A 19040-nucleotide genomic window follows, 5' to 3' on the forward strand; every position below is an offset into this window, starting at 1 on the left:
ATCACCCCTCAGCCTCCTACATTCAAAGGAATGAAGTCCTAGCCTGCCCAACCTCTCCCTATAACTCAGGCCCTCGAGTCCTGGCAACATCCTTGTAAATCTTCTTTGCACTCTTTCCAGTTTAATGATGTATTCCCTATAATAGGGTGACCAAAACAGAACACAATACTCCAGGTGTGGTCTCACAAACCTGCAACATGACATCCCAACTCCTATACTCAATGCCCTGACTGATTGAAGATGGATAGAGAAATCCATGGACTGCAGCCCCTAGTTGTAGACTCCTTAACCGGGGAAACTTTCCTCTATCTACCCTGTTAAACCCTTTAACAGTTTTATAATTTTCAAAGAAGTTGCCTCTCATTCTTCTGAACTCTGAAGAATATGTACCTAGCCCACTGAACCACTCCTCATACGAAGCAGCCCAGTAAATCATCACTCCCTTCCCACAATAGCAAGTATACCCTTTTTGCGTAAGAAGCTCTCAATACAGCATACATATTCTCACCAATGTCTATTTGAAGATTAGTGCAGTCATTATCAGTTAGATTATCAATTAGAACAATGTTTACTACAATATGCACACTCATTAATATCTCCTTAGGTCAATAAAATAATTAACCTTTTATAGTTAGTGTGCTGTGTACTGCTACAATCTGCCATTGCATTACACCGTATTGTCTTCATGTGAAGTTGAGGTGGGGGGGTGGGGGGTAGGGGGGAAGTTATCAGACCAGTGTGTGTTGACAAAAGTCCTACTTTAAGGCTACTTACATCTTTTTTTCTGTGGATGTCTACTAATCTTTCACAGCAGTGACGACAATAAATAAAAGGACTGAATTACAATTCAGTCTCATGAGATTTTCCCTGAGTTTAATATTTCCTGCGGTCACGATTATACACTTATGTAAACTTATCATGCTGCAACTGCATCCTCCAGCCAGTGGTGGCACCTTTACTGGGAGGGAAGATGTAATTACAATCTGTCAGATTCACAATAAAACAGTAAATGTGGACATGGGAATTTACAATGAGAAAAACTGCCAGATGTGCATTGTGTGAACATTTAATATATTAAGGAGCATCATTGTGTGGGTAGTTGGTCTCCATTTATTCATTAAAACAAGAGAGTTCAGGGATAATTTTTCCAGCAGTGATTGACCCATTCTTCAACTCACTTACTCCAAGATACTTGGTGGCCTTTCCCAACAACAATCTGCCAGTCACAAACTGGAGAGTCTGATTACACATCAAGGATAAGGATAGTTCTGCCACTGGCTTGTTAGGTTGGTCCAGCCTTGAAATGTTGGACCTTGAAAATTTCAACTGACCTACATCCCACAGCCTTTTGAAGAAAGAAGTCCCCTGATTTCCACTGCTCTTCTTGAAGGAACAGAGCTTCCTCATTCCACTGACCAATGAACTGGATCTAATCTTAAGACTGTATCTCCTCATTCATGATACCTTTCACCAAAGGAAATACTTTTTATATTCGGGGATCAGTACCAAGTTGGCTTCAGCTTATTGATATATTAATTACAGTCTTTTACCTCCAGATAATTTCCATTGCTTTGCAATCAGATAACCAAGTGATAACAAGATACATAAATATAAGCTATCATTATCCCAGTAAAGCAATATTTCCACTGCCAGCATTAATAACATAAGAATCAGATCACTGGAGCTCATGCAGGTAGTGTTAGCAGGTAAGGAGCAGTGAATAATCTGTCATTTGAGGCTGTTGACTGGTGTGGAGCTTTAACAAGGCTCGAGTGTGTAATCCAGGCCACCACTGCAGTGCAGTACTGAGGGGCTTCTACACCATGAAGATATGCAGTCTTTCACATAAGAATTTAAGTTGAGGCCCTCTTGGCTGGATGTAAAAGATTCAATAGTACTGTTTTGCAGAGGAAAAAGGGAGTTGTCCCTGGGGTCCTGGCCAATATTTATCCCTCCACCAGTATTACTAAAATCAATTAATTACCGCACTCTGCCCAAGAACACAAGAAATTGCAGAGTTTTAAATGTAGCCCTGACCATCACAAAAACCAGCGTCCCCTCCATTGCCTATGTCTACACTTTCTGCTGCCTCAGGAATCCAGCCAACATAATCAATTCTTGCTTCCTTGGAAAATCAGCCAACATAATCAAGGACGCCTCCCCCCTCCCATCAGGCAGAAGATACAAAGGCTAGAGAACATGTACCACCAGGTTCAAGGACAGTTTCTATCCCGTGTTAGAAGACTCTTGAACATACCCCTTGTATGATAAAGATGAACTCTTGATCTCTCAATCTACCTTGCCATGGCCCTTGCACCTTATTATCTACCTGCACTGCATTTTCTCTGTAACTGTAACACAAAATTATACATTCTGTTATTGCTTTTCCCTTGTACTACCTTGATGTACTTATGAGTTGATCTATGTAGATAGCTTGTAGAACTGAGCTTTTCACTGTACATGTGACAATAATAAACCAATTCCAATAAAAATGAACTCTTAATCTCCCAATCTACATCGTCATGGCCCTTGCACTTTATCTGTCTACCTGCACTGCACTTTCTCTGTAACTGTCACACTACTGTATATTCTGCACTATTTTTTAATTTTCTACCTCAATGTACTTATGATCTGTCTGGATGGCATGAAAACGAAAGCTTTTCACTGTATCTCAGTACATGTAACAATAATAAACCAATTACCAATTCCCTAATAGTGGGACCCTTCATATGCAAATTGGTAACTCTATAATAAATTAGCATAGTAATGAAGTGTCCATCAATTGCAATATGGTTGGGACTTCAAGATTATGAACGGTCCTTATAAGCCAAAACAATGCCAGAATGATCTAATGATCGAACTCTGTTGCTGAATTTCCTTGAGGCAAATCTTCATTTTTATTAAATACTGTTCCATTCCCTCTCTACAGGTACACTTCCTAAGAAACTTCAAAAAGAAAATGTACTCCATTCCTTGGAGATGCAATAAGACCGGACAGTCAGATGAATGAGGCGCAACATTTCCAAAGAAAAACCCAGGTGCATTAAAACTAATGTGAGGTTTGCTGGTTATAGAGAAAGGGACATCCACTTGTCCAGTTGATTAAATTAACTATTGCTGCAGAAAAGGGAGTGAGCTGCCATATTTGTTTGCCATTGGTAAGTGGTAATTGGTTTATTATTGTCACATGTACTGAGATACAATGAAAAGCTTTTGTTTGCATGCCATCCAGATCATTCCATACATAAGTACATCAAGGTAGTACCAAAGGAAAACAGAATGCAGAATATAGTGTTACAGTTACAGAGAAAGTGCAGTGCAGGTAGACAAATAAGGTGCAAGGGCCGCGATCAGGTAGATTGAGAGATCAAGAGTTCATCTTTATCGTATAAGAGGTCCATTCAAGAGTCTTATAACAGCAAGATAGAAATTGTCCTTGAGCCTGGTGGTACGTGTTCTCAAGATTTTGTATCTTCTGCCCAATGGGAGGGGGGAGAAGTGAGAATGACCGGGGTCCTTGATTATGTTGGCTGCTTTCCCAAGGCAGCGGGATGTGAAGATGGAGTCAATGGGGGGGAGGCTGGTAACCTTTTAACGCAGTTGGCAACTGTGTTTCAGTGAGTGTTCTTTCCACTAAGTCTGAAAGCTGTGATTTGGGAACTCATACCTACATGGACACTTCAGTTCAGGACAGTTGAGTATTGCAGTGGGGTTACCAGTGGAGGGAGGAGGGGAAGTGAAATGAGTTTGGCACATGAGGGCTTACTTTGAAGAGATGTGGCCAGTTCTGTGGCAATGGACACACTACCTGGACTAGACGTACATGGAGAGTCTCATATGGAGCATACTGGGTGGTTCAGAAGAGTGTATTTACCCACCCACACCTTAACGTTGATGGTGTCACAGAAAATTGTTCTATGCATTTCCACAAGAAATGATTACTAATGCAAACGCAATGTTCCATCCATGTGAAATAGTAACATAAGGTTGTGTTTTACTTGTAAACTGGATTGTTTATACACCACTGATGACTTTTACTTTTACAATATCTTGATATCTGGGTGGCAAGCAAGGGCACACTTCACCCACGCCTGGGTGCCTAGATTATATGATTGACATTCTCTGTGCACTGCTGCTTCTCTTGTGTTGGTGGTGCTCCCTGTGTTAGAAAGGGATGTTCAGGAGATTAACCCTACGACAAAGGGATAATTGCTGTGTCTCTCTGAGGCAGAATAAAGAAAACAAAGTAAAAAACCACTGATGTTGGAAATCTGAAATAAAAACATTGAATGCTGAAGCCTTAATTCTGTTTTACTCTCCACATTGCTATCTGATCTGTTGAGTATTTTCTGACTGTATTGTACTGGGTTATTTAACTTATAGCAGATCATATACTGTAAGATGCACACGTTAGTTGGTATGTTTTCCATTTTGATGCTTCAATGGCTGTAACTTGCTTGGCACGAAAACTCTCCTCTTGACCACAGCAAAGCAGAAAAGACACGGTACTGAGCCTGAAGGCCAATGGAAAGGCAAGTGCCCACTCTCTGTGTTTGCTGACCAATCCTTCTGGTAAAGGGGCCCTTTTGGAATCCTCCAGTGTGAACATGCTTCTGATCACCGTTGATCAGGCATCGTTATTTTCTGATGATTCCAATTGATCAACAAGCCACAGCTTCTCATTTGTGTTGGAGGCAACTCATCCCATCAGAATTTTAACCTTTAATGAAAATATTTTTAAAGAATGGTTTGATGTCTTTCACTTGAATTTTAAAAATGTGTTGGATTATCAAAATTATTTTTGAAAAGTCCATTTAGAATCACTGATTTTTCAACAACCTCAAACATCCTGAAGGGATTTACCCATATTTCCTTATGACATTTAGGCTGGTTGAGTCTATGTCAGCTCACAGATCAATCCCATTCCTCCACTAATTTTCTCTGTGACCTATACTCCCTACATTCCCATCAAGACTTCTCAGGTATTATCATTCACCCATAAACTAGGGGCTATTTATAGTGGCTAACTAACCTACCAACCTTCATGTTCTTGGGACGTGGGAAGAAACTGGAGCACCCAGAGGAAACCCAGAGGAAGATGATAAGAGGCATAGATCGAGTGGACAGTCAGAGACTTTTTCCCAGGGCAAAAATGGCCAACATAAGGGGGCATAATTTTAAGGTGATTGGAGGAAGGTATAAGGGGGATGTCAGAGGTAAGTTTCTTTACACAGTGGAACGCACTGCCTGCAGAGGTTGTGGGGGCAGGTACATTAGGGACATTTAAGAGACTCTTAGATAACCACATGAATGATAGAGAAATGGAGGGCTATGTGGGAGGGAAGGGTTAGATAGATATTAGAGCGGGATAAAATGTCGGCACAACATTGTAGGCGGAAGGGCCTGTACTGTGCTGTAATGTTCTCTGTTCTTTGAAACCCATGCGGTCATAGAGACAACATGCAAACTCCAGATAACACCAGGCATCAGGGATGAACCATGATAGCAGAGGCAGAGTGCTGTTGTGAGGCAGGAACTCTAATGGCTGCGCCACTGCACTGATGAAGTGCCAAAGAAGTGCATTGTCTTTGAAGCCAGGTTATCACAATGGAGGAATTACAACCAGCCAGCAGCAAGCTCCCTCCCAAAGCAATCCTAGTGATGACTGCTCATGGATAAATATTGGCCATGACAGCAGAGAAAATCCTCCTGCCCTATTGTGGAGTGTGACATGGGATCTTATACATTCAATCAACCGAGGAGATGGGGCTTTGATTCAATGACTCCTCCAAAAAACGCTACCTCTAACAGTGCACCAGGCTCCTAGCACCCCACTTGATTGTCAGCCTATTTTATATCAAGTCCCTGGATGGGTCTTGAACCCACGACCTACTGACTCAAAATGCAAGACAACAAAGCAATCATTTCCAGAAATGGTTCTCCTAAGTCTGCTTCCTATCTAGAAGGCATCACCAGAGTCAGAAATTCTTCATTAACAGCATCATTGTTGGCAGGAAAATGTTTGATGCATTTGAAGGTCATTATAAAGTGCCGCAATAATGGTGAATACAGTAATAGTCTTGGTTCAATCTCCACCTAGCAAACATTCAGAAGATAAATAAAAACAGTAAATGCTGGAAACACTCAGTGGATCAAGCAGCATTAATGCTGAGAGCAATAGAGTTAAGGTTTCAGATCAATGATCTTTCATTAAAAATGATAAATGATAAATATAAATGTGCAGACTTTGGGGCTTTTAGTGAAGAAGAGTAATAGACGAATTACATTGAATTTACAGCACAGAAAGAGTCCACTTGGCCCATCTGCCAGGTGGCAGCATTTACATACCTTCTCCTACCCATCCTCACATGAGTCTCCCCATATCTTTCTATCCTATTCTCACCCATGTGTTTATCTATCCTTCCTTTAAACGAATTTACATTCTTTACCTCAATCTATAGCCCAAAGGATGTCACTAAGCTGGAAAGGGTGCAGAAAAGATTCACGAGGACGTTACCAGGACTGGAGGGCGTGGGTTATAAGGAGAGCTGGATAGGCTGGGACTTTTTTCCTCGCAGCGGAGAAGATTGAAGGTTGACCTTATGGAGGTACACTATATAACATCATGAGAGGCATAAATAAGGTGAATGGTCACAGCCTTTTTCCCAGCGTAGGGAAACCTAAAACTGGAGGACACAAGTTTAAGGTGAGAGGGGAAAGATTTAAAAGGGACCTGACGGGCAACTTTTTCATACAGGGAGTGGTGGGTATATGGAACAAGCTGCCAGAGGAAGCTGTAGAGGCAGATGCAATTACAATGTTTAAAGGACTTTTGGACAGGTATATGTAAGAGGCCTAGAGGGATATGGGCCAAACGCAGGCAAATGGGACTAGCTCAGAGGGATACCTTGGTCGGTATGGACAAGTTGGACCAAAGAGATTGTTTCTGTGTTGTATGACTCGATGACTCTGTCTGGGCCAGGAGGTTTTACATTCCAATCACCCTTTGCTTAAAAGAAGTTTGCCAATTCCCCACTGAACTTATTAATGGCTATCTTAGACCTAGTCCTCCAGTCATATCTTCAGACCTATACCATTAAAATTATTAAAGGATAATTTTAAACACATCTCTCACATCATCCTTATCTGTCTCTTTCCTGGAAAAAAAATCCCAAGGCATATTCTCTTAGATCTGGGACCTATGCATTCTGCAGTGCCACCACAACTTATGTGGAGCAAAATGTTGCAGATGCTAGAAATCCGAAGTAGAAGCAGAGAGTGCTGGAGTTGCTCAGCAGGTCAAGCAGCGTCAGCGGGGATAGAGACAGAGTCAGCGTTTCAAGTCAAGGACTCTTCATCAGAATCAGAAAAGTGAGTAGTCGAATAAAAAGAGACAATGCTGAAAACACTCAGCAGGTCAGGCAGCATCTGTGGAGAGAGAAACAGCTAGGTCGAAGACATTAACTCTGTTTTGCTTCCCACAGATGCTGCCTGATCTGATGAGTGTTTCCAGCATTTTCTGATTTTATTTCAGATTTTCAGCATTTGCAGTTTATTTTTTATTTTTCAAGTGAGAAGACAAAGTGTGTGTTAAGTTGCAATGAGGGCAGGTGAGTGGGGATGGGATCAAAGGGAATATCTCTGAGGGGCTGCAGACCTCTCTGTTCCTCCTCTGCAGCTTTTGTTGACCAGATCTGAGCAAGAATAAAATACCTTCAGTGACCTAGAGCGTCTTAAAATAGAGTGAGTCTCTAATTTTAATGTGGTTTAACTACTGGCCATCTCTACCCAGATGAAAGGAGACCTGGTGGTGTGAAGTTAAGGTCAAAAATCAAGGACAGGAGAAAGAGAGAGAGGGAGATCAAGAACAACTGCACTCCTCATCTACACTGGCAAGAACTTCCACCTTTTGGTGAAATTGCAAAGTGTCCTGTTATCACTGGTCTTGAGGTGCAAGATTTCTCAATATGTTTTCCTGAACTGGAAAAAATAGCAAAGCTTTTTATTTAGAATGCAGGATGGTAGCATAGTGGTTAGCATAATGCTTTACAGTGCCAGCGACCCGGGTTCAAATCTGGCCACTGTCTGTAAGGAGTTTGTACGTTCTCCCCGTGTCTCTGTGGGTTTCCTCCGGGTGCTCTGGTTTCCTCCCACATTCCAAAGATGTACAGGTTAGGAAGTTATGGGCATGCTATGTTAGTGCCAGAAGAGTGGAGACACTTGCGGGCTGCCCCCCAAATCACTACGCAAAAGATGTATTTCACTGTGTGTTTTGTTGTACATGTGACTAACAAAGAAATCAATCAATCAATCATTGGGACTAGCTGGGTGGACAACCTGATCGGCATGGACTAGTTGGGCTGAAGGGCCTGTATCCGTGCTTTATGCTCTGTGACTCTATAACTACTTATTCCAATGCAAGAGAAAAGCAATTTTTGAAGTAATCTGTTAGAGTCTGGAATATCAAAATGCTGGAAATCGGAAATAAAAATAGAAAACACTGGAAACACTCGGCAGTTCAAACAGCACCTGTGGAGAGAGAAACAGAGGAAAGGTTTCAGGCCCAAAATCCCTTCATCATAATCGGGAAAAAGAGAAAACAAGTTATCCAGGAGCAGAGAAGGAGGGAAAGAGATGGGTAGAACAAAGGGAATATGTCCGATAGGGTGAGAACAAATGGGTAAATGTGGCATTTGGAGGCAAATTATGCTTCTTCATCCATGTTGTGTTGCTAATGGCAGGGCTGTGGGATATCACAGCAGGCTAAGCTGTGATAGTAGAGAGAGAAGAATGCAAAATCAGACATGGATGACAAGCAGAAATGGCCAGTTCTGTCATAGAGAGAAAGAGCAAGTTAGCCATAGCTAGAGGCATCGCCACTCACTGAAAGGCCCAGTTCAAGGATTTCTCAGCTTTTAACAACAACTTACACTTCTATCGCACATTTAACATGGTGGGGAGATTCCATGGTGCATCACAGTAGGTTTATCAAATAAAAAAACTGACATGAAGCCACGTAAGGAGATCAGGCCAGGTGACCAAAGGTGTGTGGTTAATGAGAAGTAGTAAGTGAAAAGGCTTCGGGAGGGACTTCCAGAGATTAGGGCCTGGTCTGGTGAAGGATCAACCACTAGTGCTGGAGCAACAGACTTCAGGGATGAGCAAGAAGTCAGACTTTGGGCAGATATGTTGGAGGGTTATGAGATTAGATAATTTAAGGTGATCCTTAATCCAAGGCTGCCCCTGATCCACCGTGCCACCTGAATTATGTTCCCAAATTCTTTTTATTGTTACACTGATAAAATTGCTTTAAATCCCTGTTTCCAGTTCAACCTTCAGTTTGGGTCAAAACCCCTGTTCTGCTGGAGATGGTGAGAGATTCAATCAGCAGCTTAAACAAAAACACCATATAGTAACATTATTAATTTATACCAGTTTGCGAGGTAATACTTTGTCCTTTATTCTTAAATTGAAACTGGTTTTCTACCCCCAGCCCAGTTGGTAATTAGGAAAAATGGAACGAGATAAAACCAAATTGACCCAACCTACTTTATCAGCTTATTAAGCATCACTTCCTTCTCATAGAGCCTGGCATTTACTGTCACAAAGATCACTCCAGCACAGACAGAAGTTTCAATAGGCAATTTTATGCAACCTCGCTATGGTAATTGTATGAAATCACAGGAGATAAATTTAATATTTAAAAAGTTCCGTCATCGGTTTGAAATCCACAAATAGGTTCTGAAACTGTTACTACAGAGGTCATCGTGAAATGCTGTCTGTGTTTTTCTGAATTTCAGTGTCTTGTATCTCTTGTCTCTATGATTGTCTCTGTATGCTGCACCTGTATCTTGCTCCTGTCTCTCTTCCTCTGTCTTGTGCTTTATCTGTTTTGTGTTTTATCTGCATCTTACCCTTAGTCTCTCTTGTCATGCGTTTTGTCTCTCTTGTGCGATTTGCCTCTTGTGCATTTTGTCTCTCTCGTCATGCGTTTTGTCTCTCTTGTCATGCGTTTTGTCTCTCTTGTGCGATTTGCCTCTTGTGCATTTTGTCTCTCTTGTCATGCGTTTTGTCTCTCTTGTGCGATTTGCCTCTTGTTTTGTCTCTCTTGTCATGCGTTTAGTCTCTCTTGTCATGCGTTTTGTCTCTCTCGTCATGCGTTCTGCCTCTCTTGTCCTGCGTTCTGTCTCTCTTGTCCTGCGTTCTGTCTCTCTTGCCTTGTGTTTTGAATCTCATGCCTTGCGTTTGACAGTCTTGCCTTGCATTCTGTCTCTCCTGCCCTGTGACTCTCCTGCCCTGTGTCTCCCTGTGACTTGTACTAAGTCCTGTTTAGCCATCACCCCACTGTTCACTGACCCGCACTGGTTCCTGATCAAACATCACCTTGATTTCAAATTCTCACTCTTGTTTTCAAATGCCTCCATGGCCTCACCTTTCTCCCCACTGCCGTAACCTCCTGATCCTCCCAGATATTTGTGTACCCCATTTCTGGCCTTCTGAGCATCTGTGGGTTCAGACCTTCCACCACTGGAAGCTGCGCCATCAGATGTCAAGACTCGAAGCTCTGTAGTTTTCCCCCAAACCTCCCCATTTTTACCTCACTTTCTTTGTTGGACTGATCCCATTGACCATGCCTCTGGTCACCTGTTCCATTATCTTCTTATGTAGCTTGTTGCCAAATTTTGTCCACTTTGGGATGTTTTACACATGGAAACAGTGCAATTTTATGGCAGTGTATCCCAGTTTCCTAACTATCAGTAGCAATCCCCAGAACACCCCAAGAGACAGAGCAGGATACAATGGAAGATGCGGTGACACACTCCCTCACTGAATTTCAGGACTATTTTAGCTATGGTTTCAACATCCCAAAGACAACTGTGTCATGTGCAACATTCAATCAACTCTCCTGTACTTATCATTATAACCTTTAATCCCCTTCTCAACAAAAGACTTATCTAGTTCTTTCTGTAGATAAACTCCCTGGGGAGAGGAGAATCATTTAATCTCCATTGTTAACTGTACTATGTGCGTTGGTTCTCCTGATAACAGTTTTACTTGAGCATTAACACTATACCTCTGCTGAACAAGCTCCTTCCAAAGGTCACCTTTGCTGAGTCTTCCTCCTACATTCTGAGGCCTTGCTCTTTGTATCCACATCTGATTGAAACATACAGGATTATTAAGGGATTGGACAAGATAGAGACAGGAAATATGTTCCAGATGTTGGGGAAGTCCAGGACCAGGGGGCATGATTTAAGAATAAGGGCTAGGCCATTTAGGACAGAGGTGAGGAAAAACTTCTTCTCCCAGAGGGTTGTGAATTTGTGGAATGCACTGCCTCAGAGGGCAGTGGAGGCCAATTCTCTGGGCACTTTCAAGAAGGAGCTAGATAGGTTTCTTATAGATAGGGGAATCAAGGGATATGGGGACAAGGCAGGAACAGGATATTGATTGTTGAGGATCAGCCATGATCTCAAAATGGCGGTGCAGACTCGAAGGGCCGAATGGTCTACTTCTGCTCCTATTGTCTATTGTCTATTATAAAGCTAAAACAATATGTCAAATGAGGCCCTACCAATAATGTTTTACATGATTCCAAGTTTAAAGTAAATGCCCTATGCACTTGATTTGATACAAATCATTTGAACAGGACTTTTGCTAAAGGTCTCCCCTCTCCAAAGCACACAACTGCATTGCTTTGACTCCAGATGTACTGCCTTGAAAATTTTTGAACTGGAATCCATTTGCCATTGCTAATTCCACCAGTGTGCTCTGCTTAGATGTCTGGGAACTTGTTAATCCCCCCTACAGTCGTGACTTAGCCTCTTCCAAGGCCTGATATCATCAGGAAGGTTGAAGGGGTATGAACTCATCCTGTGAAATACTGCGGATGTTGGAAATCTGAAATAAAGGCAGAAAATGCTGGAAACACCAGGCAGGTCAGGCAGCATTTGCAGAAAGAGAAACAGAGCTAATGTTTCAGGTTGCAGACCCTTCGCCAGAACCTTTCACTTTGGAACTGAAGCGTTAACTCTGTTTCTCTGCTGCTTGACCTGCTGAGTATTCCCAGCATTTTCAACTGATAAGTTCATCCTGTGTAGGGTGCTTAACACACTGAATGAGGCAACTTTTGGCATTGAACTCTGTGCTAGAACTTGGACCCACTGAAGTTGATGAACCTGAACTTCAGAAAGTGGAGTACGATGTCTATGCAATACCACGTCCCACTTTTCTATATATTTATGATTCATACATCTTGGAGGAAACCAGGATAAATGACTGCAGAATTCCACCAGCCATTGGCTCTTAGAGATATAAGTATAGATGACTGCAAAAGTCAAGGAAACCATTGAACTCAATCAATCCCTTGGCTAGTAATCCAATGGGTTCAAGTTGTGACCTTGTGCCACATATACCCAATTTTGAAATTTCCTGTCTTTAAAGCCAGGGAAACAAGAATTAACAAGGCTGTCTAACAATTGCCGGCCAGGGAGTCCAATTAAAAACTAACCACTGTAACTCTTACAATTTAGAGGCATTTAATGGATAGGATAGGTTGAGTGAGCTAGGGCTTTTCTCTTTGGAGAGAAGGAGGATGAGAGGTGACTTGATAGAGGTGTACAAGATGATAAGATGCATAGATCGAGTGGACAGTCAAAGATTTTTTCCCAGGGTGACAATGGCTAACACGAGGGGACATAATTTTAAGGTGATTGGAGGAAGGTATAAGGGGGATGTCAGGGGTAAGTTTTTTTACACAGAGAGTTGTGGGTGTGTGGAACGCACTGCCGGCAGAGGTTGTGGAGGCAGATACAAGAGGGACATTTAAGAGACTCTTAGATAGGTACATGAATGATAGAGAAATGGAGGGCTATGTGGGAGGGAAGGGTTAGATAGATCTTAGAGCAGGATAAAATGTCGGCACAACATTGTGGACCGAAGGGCCTGTACTGTGCTGTAGTGTTCTATGTTCTAAACCATGTTCCTTCTGTGATCGAAACAGTTAACAGGAATGTTTCGAAGTGAGAGCTTTCTACCCGACTTACTGAAATACATTTGGACCAAAGACGGTGGCAAGGTTGGAAATAGTCATCCGATTACTCCTGTGCTCTGCAGCAACCAGGGTCAGAAAATGGCACAGAAACTTCAGCAGACAGTAATTAACTTCTGGGAGTTGCTTCAGAAGCCCTTGTAATTCTTCCCGATTTCCGCTGTGGTCTGGAATGTAAATGAGAAAGCACATTCTTTGAGCTTGAGTAAAAGTGTAAATAAAGAGAAATATATATATACACTTCCCTGCTGGCCTTGTTATTGAATCTTAGGATTGCTAACACCCATCGAAACTATGCTGAGTTCCGATGAAGCAATCCTGTCAGTCCCACTTCCCGCTGATAATTTCCCGTCAAGTCCCTATTCAGTTCCCCCTTGAATGCCATCATTATTCTGTTTCCATGCTGTCCTGTATTTCCATTTTGAGCAAAATCACTGGAACCCTGCGCTGTTAATTAAAACGATTTGCATTCGGATTGCTTGACACAGCCAGGAGAGAAGCCAGGTCTCCTGTCCCTTTCTCAGCTGATGATTATCCTCCATACAAGACGAACTGGGGAAGTGGGCCAAGGAATGGCAGATGTAATTTAACTCAGACAAGTGCAAGGTGTTGCATTTAAGCCAGGGCAGGACTGACACGTTACATGGTAGGGCCCTGGAGAGTGTTGTAGAACAGAGAGAGCTAGGGGTGCAGGTACATGGTTCCCTGAAAGTGGTGACACAGGTAGACAGAGTAGTGAAGAAGGCATGTGGCATGCTTGCCTTCATTAGTCAGGGCACTGAGTACAGGATTTGGGACACTATGTTGCAACTGTACAAATCATTGATGAGACCACTTGGAGTATTGTGTGTAGTTCTGATCGCTCAGCTGCAGGAAGGATATCATTAAACTGAAAAGGGTGTGGAAAAGATTCATGAGGATGTCACCGGGACAGGAGGGCTTGAGTTATAAGGAGAGGCTGGATAGATCGAGACTTTTTTTCCTTGGAGTGTAGGAGGCTGAGGGGTGACCATACAGAATCTGAGGGTATAGATAAGGTCTTTTTCCCAAGGTAGGGGAGTCTAAAACTAAAGGATATAGATTTAAGGTGAGAGGGGAAAGATTTGAAAGGGACCTGAGGGGAAACACTTCCACACAGGGGTTGGTGGGTAGGCTGTAGCTGTAGAGGCAGGTACCATTACAACACTTAAAAGACATTTAGACAGGTACATGAATAGAAAAGGTTTAGAGGGATATGGGCCAAACGCAGGCAAATGGGACTGGCTCGGATAGATATCTTGGTCAGCATGGATGAATTGGGCCGGAGGGCCTGTTTCCATGCTGTATAATTCTATGACTAAGTCTCCTTCCGTCTTACTTTATCTAACTTTTTACAGTGTCCTTCCCGTTCACACAATGACTCAAGATATTTTACATCCAATAAAGCTCGGCCATTGTTGTAAGGCGTGGAAACATGGTGCAGGAAGAGCCCACAAGCGGCAAGCGACACCACCATTAATACAGGTCCTCCCAGGGTTCCGCTCCTGAGAGCTGTTTGTAACCCGAACATTTCGCAAGTCAGAGACCCGGCAATATATTTAAATAAAAACACAAGCCAACCAAGGGCAAAGTGTAGTTAAACCAAGGAGTTTAACCCAACCATTCAGATTTCTCTGCAAGATGCAAAGATATTGCCGCAAGTTCCCACCTGGCAGAAGATGCCTGCAGCCGGCAAATCCTTCCCACCAGCCTCCCACCGCTCGTCCATACTTATATAAGTCAGGCATTTGTATTGGTATTGGTGTTGGTTTATTATTGTCACTTGTACCGAGGTACAGTGAAAAACTTGTCTTACAAACCGATCATACAGGTCAATTCATTACACGGTGCAGTTACATTGAGTCAGTACAGAGTGCATTGATGTAGTACAGGTAAAAACAATAACAGTACAGAGTTAGGTGTCACAGCTACAGAGAAAGTGCAGTGCAATAAGGTGCAAGGTCACAACAAGGTAGATCATGAGGTCAGAGTCCATTCATTGTATAAGGGAACTGTTCAATAGTCTTATCATGTGGGGTAGGAGCTGTTCTTAAGTCTGGTGGTACATGTCCTCAGGCACCTGTATCTTCTACTCGATGGAAGAGGAGAGAAGAGAGAATGACCCGGGTGGGTGGGGTCTTGGATTATGCTGGCTGCTACACCAAGACAGCGAGAGGTAAAGAGTCCAAGGGAACCTGGGGCAGAACCTGTATGTCTGTTTCCTGTGGGTTTGGCATACACTGGAAATGAAAGAAATGAGTATCTGTAGCTTGACAGAGTGACTGAAAGGGAGACTGTTCACCTAATGGGGTCCTGTCCATAGAAACAGGAAATGTTTAGAACTCCCAGCAGGTTATTCAGCAATTGTGGAGATTCCTGGGCTGGGCATTCAGTCAGAGTTGGATTAGAGCCTAATGTGAACTGCTGTAAAACATCCAACAAAGCCAATGCTTTGGACGCTGGTTTGTTTCCTGGTAACACCTTCATTCACCCCTGACAGCAACTGACTCCAACTCCCTCACCAATCACAAGCACCACCCCCACCCCCACCCCATTGTCTGTTGCTCTGGGTTTTGGGGCAGAGCACAAATAGAAAGGCCTCAGATGAAGGATTCAGCAAGATACATCAGGGTGAAAGTTTGTCCTGGGTCGTGTATGCTAGTTCCTAAATATAATAGCAGCTACATATTGTACTCTGCTTCCAGAGATCTGTTCCATTCAGTTCAATAGAACTTCAACAGCAAAGTATATCTTCGATTCATTTAGCAGAAATAGAACATAGAAATAGTACAGCACAGCATCGGGCCCTTTGGCCCACGATGTTGTACCGAACTAATTAAGCTAATGAGACCTAATCCCATCTGCCTCCACATGGTCTGTATCCCTCCATTCTCTGCATATTCATGTGCCCATCAAACAGCCCCTTACACGCCTCTATTGTATCTGCCTCCACCACCACCCCTGGCAGTGCATTCCAGGCACCCACCACTCTCTGTGTAAAAAAACTTGCCCTGCACATCTCCTTTGAATTTACCTCCTCTCACCTTAAATGTGGGCCCTCAAGAAATGACTGAGGATGGCTTTTCACCCCATTCTCGTTTGCAGCAAAACAACAAAAAAAACTTTATTGTTGCGTATTTTCTTTGAAAATACCAGAAGGAAATGGAAAAAAAAGTTTCACCGGTGACCAGGTTTAGCATTGACTTCTTGGAAGATGCTATTCATTCGGATTCTCTGGAGTTATCCAGTCCTGCTCTCAGTCTTAGTTTCTCCTGTCTTTACCATAGAACACAGAACAGTACAGCACAATACAGGCCCTTCGGCCCACCATGTTGTGCCGCCCTTCAAACCACACCTAAGACTATCTAACCCCTTCCTCCCACATATCCCTCTACTTTAAATTCCTCCATATGCTTATCTAACAATTTCTTGAACGACCAATGTATCAGCCTCCACAACCACCCCAGGCAGCGCATTCCATGCACCAACCACTCTCTGGGTGAAAAACCTCCCTCTGACATCTCCCTTGAACTTCCCACCCATTACCTTAAAGCCATGTCCTCTTGTATTGAACATTGGTGCCCTGGGAAAGAGGTGCTGGCTGTCCACTCGATCTATTCCTCTTAATATTTTGTACACCTCTATCATGTCTCCCCTCATCTTCCTTCTCTCCATTGAGTAAAGCCCTAGCTCCTTTAGTCTCTCCTCATAATCCATACTCTCTAATCCAGGCAGCATCCTGGTAAATCTCCTCTGCACCCCTTCCAATGCCTCCACATCCTTCCTATAATGAGGTGACCAGAACTGGACACAGTACTCTAAGTGCGGTCTAACCAGAGTTTTGTAAAGCTGCATCATTACTTCGTGGCTCTTAAACTCGATCCCACAATTTATGAAAGCTAACATCCCATAAATTTTCTTAACTACCCTATCCACCTGCAAGGCAACTTTCAGTGATCTGTGGATATGAACCCCCAGAACCCTCTGCTCCTCCACACTGCCCAGAATCCTGCCATTTACCTTGTACTCTGCCTTGAAGTTTGTCATTCCAAAGTGTACCACCTCACACTTCTCTGGATTGAACTCCATCTGCCACTTGTCAGCCCAGCTCTGCATCTTATCAATATCCCTCTGCAAGCTTCGACAGCCCTCCACACTATCCACAACACCACCAATCTTTGTGTCATCTGCAAACTTGCTAACCCACCCTTCTACCCCCTCATCTAAGTCATTAATAAATATCAGAAAAAGTAGAGGTCCCTGTGGGACACCACTAGTCACAGCCCTCCAATCCGAATGCACTCCCTCCACCACAACTCTCTGCTTTCTACAGGCAAGCCAATTCTGAATCCACACGGCCAAGCCTCCCTGGATCCCTTGGTCTCTGACCTTCTGAAGAAGCCTACCATGTGGAACCTTGTCAAATGTCTTACTAAAATCCATGTAGACCACATCCACTGCACTACCCTCATCAATCTTCCTGGTCACCTCCTCAAAGAACCCTATCAGGCTTGTGAGGCATGATCTTCCCTTCACAAAGCCATGCTGGCTATCCCTAATCAGTCCATGATTCCCTAAATTCTCATAGATCCTATCTCTTAGAATCCTTTCTAACAGCGAACCCACCACAGATGTAAGGCTCACCGGCCTGTAATTCCCTGGACTATCCCTACTACTTTTTTTGAATAAGCAGACAACATTTGCCACCCTCCAATCCTCCGGTACCATCCCCGTGGACAATGAGGACTCAAAGATCCTAGCCAACAGTTCAGCAATCTCCTCCCTCGCCTCCCGGAGCAGCCTGGAGAATATTCCGTCAGGCCCCGGGGACTTATCTGTCCTAATATTTTCTAACAGCTCCAACACATCCTCTCTCTTGATATCTACATACTCTAGAACATTACCCTTACCAACACTGTCCCCAGCGTCATCAAGACCCCTCTCCTTGGTGAATACTGAAGAGAAGTATTCATTGAGAACCTCACCCACTTCCACAGCTTCCAGGCACATCCTCCCACCTTTGTCTTTAATCGGACGTACCTTTACCCTAGCCATCCTTCTGCTCTTTACCTACGAGAAAAAAGCCTTGGGATTCTCCTTAACCCTACTTGCCAAAGCCTTTTCATGTCCCCTTCCAGCTTTCCTCAGCCCCTACTTAAGTTCCTTCCTTGAAACCCTATATTCTTCACGAGCCCTGTCCGATCCTTGCTGCTTAAACCTTATGTATGCTGCCTTCTTCTTCCTAACTAGTCTTTCCCCGTACTGAGTGATAAAACCAAATAAAAAATGTTTTAAAAACCACAGATGCTGAAAACCTGAAATAAAAACAGAAAATGCTGAAAGCATTCAGTAGGTCAAGCAGCATCTGTAGAGAGAGAGAGAGAGAGAAACGGAATTAACATTTCATGTCCCAAGTGGGCCTGGCTTCAATCTGAAATATTAAGTCTGTTTCTCATTCCACAGATGCTGCCTGCTCTATTTGCTGAGTATTTTCAGTGTGTTCTGTTTTGAATTGAATTCCTTCCTCACCTTCTCTAAATAGGAAATAGTCCCAACATGTCCTCTAAGCCCCAGGACCAGTTCTGGTTGGTAAGTGGCAATGGCAAACCCCTCAAGATCAGCTCCACCTAGATTAGAAGCAGTTCCAGCATTGAGTGAAAACCACTAGATAAACAAATGGCTCCAGATGATGATGCTAATTGTTTCAAGTTCCTGGGCTTCAACATCTCAGAACATCTATCCAGGCCCGTCACATCGATGTAATCATGAAGAAGGCATGCCAACAGCTCTACTTCATTAGGAGTTTGAGGAGAGTTGGTACATCACCGAAGACTCTTATAAATTTCTCTAGATATACGGTGGAGAGCATTCTGATTGGTTGCATCACGTGCCTGGTATGGAGGCTCCAATGCAGAGGACTGCAAGATGCCGCAGATGATTGTAGACTCAGCCAGCTCCATCATGGGCATGA

General features: G+C 43.2%; 1 protein-coding gene across 9 annotated transcripts in view; it reads right to left on the reverse strand.

Annotated features, from left to right (window-relative positions):
• The window catches only part of fam13a (family with sequence similarity 13 member A), a 252848-nt gene that overhangs the window by 169425 nt on the left and 64383 nt on the right, over positions 1-19040 (reverse strand). For 8 of the 9 annotated variants that reach the window (XM_052009895.1, XM_052009890.1, XM_052009901.1 and 5 more), the window contains one exon: positions 13047-13218. The exons of the other annotated variant lie outside the window; for it this stretch is intronic. In XM_052009895.1, the coding sequence (XP_051865855.1) occupies positions 13047-13218 (172 nt within the window). The remainder of the gene's footprint in view (positions 1-13046; positions 13219-19040) is intronic. 9 annotated transcript variants of the gene reach the window in all.

This window comes from Pristis pectinata, chromosome 2 (assembly GCF_009764475.1).
Source record: "Pristis pectinata isolate sPriPec2 chromosome 2, sPriPec2.1.pri, whole genome shotgun sequence".
Classification (NCBI taxonomy): Eukaryota; Metazoa; Chordata; class Chondrichthyes; order Rhinopristiformes; family Pristidae; genus Pristis; species Pristis pectinata.